Source organism: Haliotis cracherodii, unplaced genomic scaffold, assembly GCF_022045235.1.
Source record: "Haliotis cracherodii isolate W230 unplaced genomic scaffold, xgHalCrac1.p SCAF_3, whole genome shotgun sequence".
Classification (NCBI taxonomy): Eukaryota; Metazoa; Mollusca; class Gastropoda; order Lepetellida; family Haliotidae; genus Haliotis; species Haliotis cracherodii.
In genome coordinates, this window is record NW_027266286.1 from 2,422,962 (window position 1) to 2,434,720 (window position 11,759).

Genomic DNA, 11,759 nt, shown 5'->3' on the forward strand with positions numbered 1-11,759 from the left:
GAACATTCCACTAGCTAAACATACTGTACACAGGTAACAACGAACTGAACATTCCACTAGCTAAACATTCTGTACACAAGTAACAACGTACTGCCATGGGCGGCTATTTCTCCAGACCTCTCCCACATAGAAGATGTCTCGGATGAGATTGAGAAATCAATCGGAACACATCGTAGGTAACTTCCATATCTCGAGTATCGTTAAATTGAAATGAACTGACGTTTATCCGAATGCTTGGGTAAAGGCAAGTAACTCGGTTTGTTTGCGTCCTCCTGCTTCGAGTTTGGCTAACTCAGTAAAAAGGCGGACATATATTCCGGGCCTGTTCGTTGTCAACCGATCTCACGGGGCATAAGGTGTGATGAACCTTGTGTACATTGGCTCACACACAGGGCACATCACACCATGTACCCCTCGAGGTCGGTTGACCACTTGTAATGTGCCGCCGCTGCCTTGCTAATATCTACTAAAATGGTTGTTACATCCGATATTGACATTGTTAACTGAGTTGTTACACCAACGCTCTTAGAGGGCGAGACCAGTGAACATCATGGGTAGAATAGGTCTTCAGCAACCAATGTTTGCCATAAAAGGCGACTATGCTTGTCGTAAGAGGCGCTTAACGGGATCGGGTGGTCATGCTCGCTGAATGGTTGATGCATATCGTCGATCCCAACTGCGTGGATCGATGCTCATGATGTCAACCACTGGATTGTCTGGTCCAGACTCCATTATTTTACAGACCGCCGTCATATAGCTGGAATATTGCTGAGTGCGGCGTTAAACAACAAACAAACAAAACAAACAAACTTAGAGGGCGAGCCTCCCTGTCTAGTGTTACCATTATGGGTTCTGGCAATGACATTGTTAGGATAAAACATTGATCAGACGACTGACCAAATATTATTTTGTATATTTTCAGTAACAACATTCACACCACTTTATATGAAGCACAGTTACTTTTTCCGCTAGTATATATATGTTTCCTTAATAGAATCGCTTTCGCTATTCATTATCGGCTGTTAACCAAGTGCGTGCTATGTAAAGCAATGGTTTCAGTAGCATTGTATAAAAAACACACTAAGTCTCAAAAAAGCCGGATTCATTTTTCCTCCTTGTTATCACGAAATATTAGGTAATGATTTGAAAATAGGGAAGAACTGAACGTATAATGTACAGTCGAATATAGAAAAGGTTATGTCTATGTGACTGAACACGACCGATCATACTCATACATTTCCGAGTATGTCTCATATTTTGCCTAAGGAAACAAGGCCTGGTTTCTTGTAATTGAGGGTCTGGTAAAGTGAAATGGGTTTTAATATAACGTCGCGTTCAAGATTATTGGACTTTTATAGCCACGTTCATGCACGCGAGTGTGTGTGTGGCTGCTTGCACTAGTCGGGACTGATGCCGATTTATAGTGCTAGCATACTGAGATACCATGCCGCAGTTCAACATGAATACCCCACTCAGACACAGTATACTGACTCCGAGCCGACCAGTCCTTGTTTTAGCCCCTTAATGCCGAGCGCCAGACATGGTAACAACAAGTACCATATTTTAACGTCGTTTGGTAGGACGCAGCAAAGACCATATAATATGCTGCTAGCAAACAATAAGGTCAATTATACATTTAATTTTCTATCTGCGTACGGGCAACAAATTGCAAGGATGTCATAGTTACTTCACTGTTCACGGTTTTGTGTTGGATCGAAGCTTGTTCTTGTCGATGGTTAGGTTTGACAGTGACAGAGGGTTGGGGTTAGGTTGGAGGGTAGCCACACTGTAGTCGGGGTCGTCCTGGTTGTGGATCCCGGGACTAAGGCTCTTGGTAGAAAGTTGGCGAGGGGGGTCCGTCCCCCGATGTTGATGGGGTAAGGAGTAGATGGGCTCAAGGGCGTCATTCCCTTCAGGGGTAAACCGTAGCGAAGGTGAAACAAAGGCCGGGTTGCTTTTTCTCCTGGGTAAAAATAGAATTCATAGATGGTTTTGTGATGACAATTTAATAATATACGTATATTGATTATCATAAATAGATTTGTCTGCATGCATATAATGAATTTAGACATGTCGTTTCGATAAATATAGACTTGTCTTGCCACGAATGGCTTTCATATTGACAAACCTCCATGCAAAAAATGTATTGGTGTGGTAACAACCTTTTCATATAAAATATGAAGATAATACCAACAGTCACAAATCCAACCAAAAACCCAACAGGAAGGAAAACAAGCTGTGGTCCATCTGAAACATAATTTGACAAATGTGTACATTTAAAAGGAGGTATATATATAACTTTACTGCCGATACACAGACGTGTCCGAAAGTATACAATATTATTTTATTAATCGAATCAAACAGATACATGCACTTACCAAGAACGGCCTTACCCGATGACACTGATTGCGTTCCATCGGTGTTTGAAGCTGCTTCTGTCGCTGAAAAAAATCGATAATCGATAATATCATTACTTAACCAAGCAGTTTATCACTTCCTTTTCAAACGTGATATGATGAAGTGTGAAATATAATTCGTGTCATTATTATTCTCGTGTCATTATTGTTGACAGAGGGTTGGGGTGAGGTTTGAGGGTAGTACGAGTATCTGTACTTTACTGAGAAAGTGTTATCCCAAATATAACATGTGCTACATTTGACCTCTTTCAAAATGGCATTGTGTGTTCGTTTTATTATTCTCCTGCTGATCCAGAATATTTAGATTATCGGAATGCTGACGTTCCCCAAGAATACACACTGGTGTGTTTGTTATACAGACTTTTAGATTTTTAGAGGAAGAATAGTTGTCTAATATCAGTCTCATAGACATGACATAGATGACGATATTATCATGATTTCCTTACATTAGAATAATCAATAATGTGTCAATGGGGCTGAACCACTTACACTCTATCATTTTCACTTCATACGAATAAACTTTCCTTTTTCCATTGGTGAAGATAATATAGAGTTAGATGTTGGAGTGATTGTGTTGTGTTACAACAACCATTAGAAAGGTGGAAGTAGCAAAGGGCATACCTGTACACGCGACTCTGACGTCAGAGCCGTTGTGTCCTGTGGAAAAAGAAGTAAATTAATTAATCAATTGGAATAAATGGTATACATTTGAACTATTATTACTACTTTGTAATCAATGGAACCTTGTGAAAATTATTACCTTTCACTCTCATCCATATCTTGTCAGGGAGATAGTCACGGATAACGTCCACCTGTAAACTCCACTCTGGTTGGCTGACGGCAATCTCGGTCATAAAATGAACTGCCAGGTCGCCACCATGGATTGTGTACACTGTACGTGTCTTGTCCCTGATGGACAGTGTGGTCACGTGGCTGTTGCCCAGTCTGACGTCCAGCAGGGTGACGCGGCTCGCAGCTCTACTGACTGTACAGGTGCAGGTGCTTGTTTCCAGAGATGTCATTATCAGTCGGTTGCTGCTGATGTCGACCTCCTTGCCTGTTTCGGTCTTGTTGTCACACAACATGACACTCGCAACTTGCTCTGAAATCATGTGCTCTACTTGTCTGAGAAAGTAAATTACTTATAATTCGATTTGTCGATGATATACTATTGATACAAATAATAGGAAATATGTTGTCATTATTATCCATTCTGTTTGCTGGCACACATTTCCAAGTAACCAATGATAAAATTGAATACACAATGACTTTTAGAAACTGGTCAAATGTAACAAATGTAATATTTGGAATAACACTTTCTTAGTAAAGTACAGATTCTCATACTTTTGGGATTGAGTCCCGTCCGGGATCCGAACACACACTGCCAGAGTGAGGCACCTAATTGCAAGCACACAAAGTCAGCGATCTAAGTGTGGGTTCGAATCCCGCACGGGACTCAATCAAAAAAAGTACGAGAATCTGTACTTTTCTAAGAAGTGTTATCCCAAATATAACATTTGTTACAATGATAAAATTGTCTAAAATCGTAGGTAATTTGTGTCTGGATATGAACTTCATTTTCACTGGACACTTTTTTCCAATACGTTTGATGTTTCACATTTTGAAGTTTGCCGATCAATCATTTCGACGGGCAGTTTTCCATTTTTACCAAAATGGTGACCTTTTCCATTTGGGCCGGTTTTAAGCAGAGCAGTATTCCTTAACGTAGAGCAGTATTGACTATGACAATTTGAATCATATTTCAGTTATATCACGGCAGCAGAAAAGCCCAAAGTGATGCAGGCCTTGGATATTTACCACTTTGGTAAAATGGTGCTGACAAACCAAAAAACATAATTAGGGATAACCTGGATTTGACCCCGCAATCATGCTCCTGGTACCCCTAAGGGACAAAACCATGCACAGCCATTGGCAGTCCTTAGACGACTGGGTCATTCGTTCACCACCACCCCCCACGGTCCCATACTGGCCTCAGAACTGTCTATGCTACAATTGTGGTGATGCCCATCCAGCCCACGTCATCACTGACCTACTACCATATGGGTTGTGCTGTGCTATGGTACACTGCTAGGAGCGATCCAGTGTGGGTCACCAGGTCATTTAGTAGAAGGTAGAAAGTAGAAGGTGTTTGTGCTATATGCTGAATATATGTTCCACAATGATAGGAGTTATCACAACCACGACCATGCCATGTTCACGGATCACATCATTGGTTACCGGGGCGGTCGGGTAGCCTAGTGGTTAAAGCGTTCGCTCGTCACGCCGAAGACCCGGGTTCGATTCCTGACATGGATACAATGTATGAAACCCATTTCTGGTGTCCCCGCCGTGATATTGCTGGAATATTGCTAAAACTCACGCATTGGTTTACCGATGCAAACTGCACAGCCTTACAATCACACTAAGTCATCAGCAACCCAACGGAGTCAGGCACGATCAGTCCTGCACATTGCTACCATGTCCTGTATGTCCTATAGTCCTGTATTATCACACCACGATGACTACTGTTACAAACACTCTGTCATTCTTGCATTTTCTTACGTTAAATGATTCATTTGTGACGAAAACATGCCAGAATGGTTTCTGATTGGATTTCCACGAATACGATGTGTTCGTGGTCATGAAAGTTGAGGTATCACTACATGTCATCACTTTGTTAACTGTTATCACTCCTCTTGCATCACTTACATTTATATAACTACATGTATTTAACAACAAACTATCTTCTTTTTTTATTATCTGGCGAAACAGATTCATTAGGGGTAAAAGGCAAAATAGGTGTAAAAAGCATATGAATACATCACTGAAAATCAGTGATGACGCCAGACGTTCGCCAAAAGGTAAAGCATGTCATGCCCTATCGGCAGCCCCGCCATTCACACAGTTTGCATGGAAAACCTGGATGTAATATGGGTTATATAACAAAGTGGAGCTCCTGCATTTGAGAACCCAATTGGCGCTGTGATGTACAATCTGGAGGATAAATATAATCTTAAGATTATTCTCATATGCCAAGATTTTACAAATATTGTCACAATTATTAGTGTTTACATGGATGAGTACACTCCTTGGAAATGAGAAGGCTTTGTGAAAAACGTTAAGACAGCTGTGGAGTAGTGATATCTGATTCCGGTCACACAATAGATTATTCAGAAAGTAATGTTCCCAGCTGCCAGTGATGGAATCACAGTGCTTCATTTGTTCATAACACATTAACCACGTGGTGATTCCAAGTTAGAATAGATCCCAGTTACCTTGTGGAATGAGGTTAGGGTGGGCAGGGTGAATCTAGCGTTAAACAAACAAATAACCTTTTGGAGTGTCATCACATGTTTTAGGTCAGTCTGTTATTACGTGTACAATATGAATGCAGAAAGGAATGAAACAGAATATATAATACAAATTTGAGTGGTGAGGGTAGGACCACAACGTCTACAACGTGGAGCATACTATTAACATTAAAACTTGCACTTAACATTTCCATAGCTATATCACGCTCTTTACCTTTTACACACTGATTCAATACAACCAGATGTGACGGGCGTTTCTTTGTCTTTCCCACTGGGAGGTCCTTCAAACCATGGATAGAGGAACTCGTGTCACTCTCCAGGATACAGTACCTCTTCTGACTACACTCCTCCAGAACCTCTATGATCGCTGCCTGATACGCCCTCTTCTGATGCACATCCGATGCGTTTAACAAACATTCCCCAACGTCATAATATTCATCATTGAATTTTTCTACACAGGATCTGTTGTCTGTCCCCTTGTCGTCACTGTCCTTACTTACATGAGCTCTTTGCAAGAAGCGTTTGACCAACACTGATTCATTTCTGGGACACTTTATCTCTTTACTTCCCTTATTGTAACAAACGCTACTAACGTCCCCTTCTATTTCTGCCATACCCACTTTGTCACAAATGAGGGAACCTGAAGTATAACAGAAAAAAGTGCATGAGCTTATTTCACAAAGATTATTGATTTGTATTTTGAATTCAGGAACAGGACGTCAATGTGAAGAGTGAGTATACATTCAACGTCGCATTGGCAAGAAGAGAGTCACGCAGTTTACAATGTGTAGAAATAAAGAAAGTTTATGACAAATATGGGTGACCTAAACAAGTATTAGGCACCTTTCAGAGAACAAAACTGTATACCTTGAAGCAGTGGCATATGATATATTCTATCCCTGACAAGAAACTCCCCCAGACATTAACTCCCCCACTCTGCATATAAGATTGACAGGAAATGGAGAAAATGAACATTTCCTGTTATTGATCGCAGGGAAAATATTTACTGAAATTCTGATTTCAGTGTCTAATATTTCTCTTTAACATTCATCAAATATCTTAATAGAATATGCATCGCCAGTGAAAATAGTTTTGTTTGAAGCCTTATTCAACACTTCATCAAGAAGATCTGAAGATAGTCAGGGAGGAGGTCTGGGATTTTGTTTTGAGACCAGATATTTTTTCAGCTATAAATGCAATACCAGATATTATTTATATATAAAGCTATGAGCCCAAATTGTTGCATATGACAATTTCTGTTTATTTCCAAAAATGTGAAGCATAATTATTTTTTCACGATTATTCGGGGACAGTTTATTTTTGGCGATAAAATAACACCCCAACCTCAACCCCAACCCCAACCCCAACCCCAACATCTCCAGAATATCAATTTGTCAGGTCTCTAATGGGTCGGGGTCGTTTATAACAGAATATGCATTGCCAGTGAATATAATTATACTTGAGAGTTCATTTTAAACTTCATTCAAGTAATATGTATTCAGTTGCACCTTTCGTTCCAAACAACTATATAATGCCGCTCAGTTAAAGCCATTCTGATAATCTGAGTATATTGCCTTAAAGTAATATTATCATACTAGTGCCTATCACGAACAGCTGGAAATATTTGAATTTCCTAATGTTTTATATCAAACTGTGTATACAATGTGCACTGCCAACCATTGGTCAATATATTCATGATTATGAGCTGCAGTTGAGGTATTACGCTTACTTCTCAGTTAACATCATGATCAAACACTGAGTTATGGTATGTTATCACCGAGAACGATTTTGATGGCAGCATGCATGTTGATTTTGGCATAATACACTCCCACTTTCCTCTTCTAGTCAAATCTTCTTTCTTTACTTAAATACAGATACATTTTCGAAGTCAACATACAGAGTTGCCTGTCCTTCTTACCAGATTCCGCCACGCAACCTCGTGTGGCACTGTTTGCCAATAGTTAGTCATTAAAATTCTCTGTATGCTTGTCACAGACTGTGTCAAGCATATGCTTACTATATCAAGCAATTTGATATCCTTTTATACCGGACTATGGCCTCCAAATAACAGTGTAAGATGGGTTTGAGATGGGCGTCTCTGGCTCCGTTTCCTTCCGTGTCTACCCCTGGATGATCATTTTAGACTCTGTTGCCGACGTCCCCGCAGCCGGCGGATCGCCTGATCACAGATGGTGAATTGTCTGCTCAGATGAGTAGTATGCCAGCCAACATGGACCAGAGCGTGGCCAAACTCAAGTTTATGTTTGCTTCATTCGGCCAAACTTGGTAATTGAAAATCGAAATCCCCGCGCTCTTAGTCGTCTAAGCCCGACATGCATCACTCTTGTAAGGGGAAATCGAAGTCCTCCAGAGACGGTTCTTGGTTCACGTCGGCTGTCTCGAGGATCAGTTATGGTCCACTCCTATAGCGGATCTTCGGCAGGTAATTACTTCCACAACGACTAACGGGATCGGGTGGTCAGGCTCGCTGACTTGGTTGAAGCATGTCATCGTTTCCCAATTGGCTGGATCGATGCTCATGATATCAATCACTGGATTGTTTGGTCCAGACACGATTATATACAGACCACCGTCATATGGCTGGAATATTGCTGAGTGCGGCACAAAACAACAAACCAACCAACCAGAAAAGTCCATGTTTTCTGCCTCTCCGTCGAAGTCTTCATCGTCCAATGTTATTGTCCCTCTCTGCGGTGGTGCCTACAATACAGCTGAAGACAGAAGTGTCCCCTGGTTGTTCTAGACCACTCGGACACCACGGTGTCTCTGCCATTCGAACTCTGCTGGGGAATCTTCATGTTCGGGCCACCCGTGAAGTGGACAAGAGGATTGCCCTTGACAAGATGGGTGACAAGCCTGCCCGTGTCTACTTCACCTCTATGCATTAAATGACCACCACACGGGGGTGCCCCAGTTGCCTGGTGTTGTTGACATCGATGCATATTTCAGCATTCTTTATCCTCCGTGGTTCCGCTTTACCGTATTCAGGAAGCCGACATTTACCTCGCCATTCCGCTGAGATTAGATCGTACCTGGGATGGTTCTCGGTCAGTGTCCGGGAGATCCTTCCCACCACTAGTGTCTGAAGAAATTACCCAACCCGTCCGAGGGGTCCAATCCAGTCTTGTTTCTACAGTCAGTCCTTAATTCTATAGCCCTCAGTTATTTTGACCTCCTTGATGTTTTGCCCCATTTGGTGTCGGGGTCTCAGTGCGGCCGGCTTATAGTCAATGTTCAGATGGCGTAGGCACTGTGAAGCAGCCCCCGACGTCTTCAGCCTTGAAGGAGGTGAAATGGGGTTTAACGTCGCGTTCAAGATTGTAGCACTTATACAGCGACGTGCAAGTGCGTGCATTCGTGCGTTCGTGGCTGTTTGTACTAGTCCAGACTTATGTCGATCTTACAGTGCTAGCCCACTGAGATACCATGCCGCACTTTAACATGAATACCCAACTCAGACACAGACATGGCCAGTCCTTGTTTTAAATTTAAATCCTTCATGCCGAGCGCCGGGCAGGGTAACAACAAATATCATCTTTTGACGTCTTTTGGTATGACGTGGTGAACCCCCGACCTTCCTCTTTCCGAGCAGACGTGCTACCACGAGACCACGGAGGCGGTCTAGTTTGTTTTGGAATCCGATTACGGAGCGTGTAATTTGAGCACTTTCACATGGATAATTAAATACTTCCTGCGAATGTTATGGTATTCTTTCTCTCTGGAGTTGACTTAAAGTGGCTAGGAAAACTGATATTCACAACGATCAACTTTTTTCACTTTACTTAACTTTTGTGAAGAAGCAAGAAAATAAGGCTAGATGAGAAAAGTGAAGTTAGTACTTATTATAATCAAAAGCAATGATACAGTTGTTAACTTGTATGTATTCTAACGGAAAAAGTAACTGTGCGTCATATAAAGTTTGATAAAAGTACATGTATTCTGAAATTAAATAATGCATATTTTAATGCGAATGCGTCCAGGAGAACGTTTTAGTTACGCTTGTGTTACTCAACGGCGTTAGTTTGGGAGTAGAAGTGTAATGACGGCATAGGACGCCATACCTCTCCCCCTGTATACAACATGTCTGGAGTGAGATGGAGCGACGCCTACGACGGGACCAGAACCAGCTGGCAAAGCTCAATTGGGACAATCATCGGTTGTCATTTGCAACAACAACCTCCAGGCTGTGTTCTATCATCTGGGGTATTGAGTGGTTCGCCGCTGCCTGAATCAACGCATGGTATTACCCGATAACGACATTGTTAATTGAGTTGTTACACCACCACCCTGTGTGTCTCTCTGCCTCCTGGTCTCCTGAGTTTTGCCAGTGGCATTTTATCAACATTGATCAAAAGAATGTAAAAATATTATTCTGTATTTTTTCAGGAACATAAGATTTACACCACTCTATATGACGCACTAGACATGGGTGTCCCTGTGGTATAAGGTGCTGCAATTAGTTGTGCAGAGTTGCGTCCCTTGGGCACGTCAGAAACCTCTTTGACTGTGGGTTCGAATCCCGGTTCGCCCATATTATGTTCCTAGGTTTGTCAGCACCATACACGTGCTCGTGGGTTTCAACAAAGTGGTAACCGTCTGAGACTTGCATCACTTCAGGTTCTCCTCCCATATTAAGCTGAGAGCCTTAATGTAACTGGAATGTTTAACGGGCGTTAAATCCCACTCACTCACTCACTCATATGAAGCACAGTCACTTTTTCCGATTTAATTCCGGATTTAAAAATGTCACATAGTGAATAATGATAAACCATTATTATATCTTCTTTGATAGGCATTTTAGAAGTTGGTGTAGGTTCTAACACCGTTATCAAGCAAGTGATTTACAGAGTGCAGTAAGTAAGTATATATACACGTAGGAGGCAATGTATATATATATATATATATATATATATATATATATATATATATATATATATATATATATATATATATATATACTTGCTTACTGCACTCTGTAAATCACTTGCTTGATAACGGTGTTAGAACCTACACCGAAACGTCGCTCTTATATTGTAATAAAGAAGTTGTTCATCCATAAATTCTTATCCTTACATTATTATATCACATAAAAATATATTTATTATTACAGCACGAACTGAATTTGCTTTTAAAGGAGGTTGTTATATATCCGGATTGCTTATTGAGTCAGTTAAGATTAGAATTAAAACTGCTCTGAAAACTATGTCAGTTATATTTCAGTGTGTACTCACAAGAAGTCAACAATATATCAATTCAACTGTAAATTACTATAAACGATAAGTGACATGCTACAAATAATTCTATCTAATATTTAATATACAAATATTCTATTTACTTAGCTTGAATGACCAAAGTACAGCAGTTATTAATATAGTATCAGTACTTCCTTCGTATTTGAGTTTCAGAGGTTAATACAGCACCGTTAATAATTTGACTCAACTTACCACCCTCCTCTACATTTGCATTCCTTGTCCAAACAATCTGATGTTTTACCATCAAGAACAATTTCAAAAAGAGCATAAATGTAGGTTATGTATATTATCAGTAACAGTCAACATCGGAATTGGCAAAGTGGGATAAAATCTATTTAAAAAACCACACGAAATCATATTCAACAACACTACACATAGGAATAATGTTTAGTTTGTTTGTTTGTGTGTTGTTGAACGCCGCACCAAGCAATATTCCAATTATATGACGGCGGTCTGAACCAGACAATTAAGTGCCTCACATCATGAGCAACGGTCCACGCCGTCGGGGTACGATGACACAAATCACCAACCCTGATCGCTCGGTCTCCTCTTACGACAAGCATCAAGCTACTAAATATGCATAGGTTGCTGAAGACCTATCCTAACCCTGGTCTTCACTTGTCCCAGCGAATAATGATAATATGATTTGAAGTATTCTTAGAGTTGGTTCTATTAGGATGCAACAGTGAAGACATCTACTTACAAAGACAGGAATTCGCCAGTAACACCAATAATCCAAACATGCTGACTGTCTCCAT

The 11,759-nt window shown here is 40.8% G+C and overlaps 1 protein-coding gene across 1 annotated transcript; it reads right to left on the minus strand.

The window, feature by feature from the left end:
* Positions 1 to 1,661: 1,661 nt before the first annotated feature.
* On the minus strand, positions 1,662 to 11,759 carry LOC139475899 (uncharacterized). Its single transcript, XM_071259116.1, has 7 exons — positions 11,705 to 11,759; positions 5,943 to 6,368; positions 3,178 to 3,519; positions 3,039 to 3,074; positions 2,379 to 2,435; positions 2,163 to 2,247; positions 1,662 to 1,963 (listed from the first exon to the last, which is right to left on the minus strand). The coding sequence occupies exons 1-7, from the start codon at positions 11,757 to 11,759 to the stop codon at positions 1,696 to 1,698; spliced, it is 1,269 nt and encodes a 422-aa protein (XP_071115217.1). The 3' UTR covers positions 1,662 to 1,695.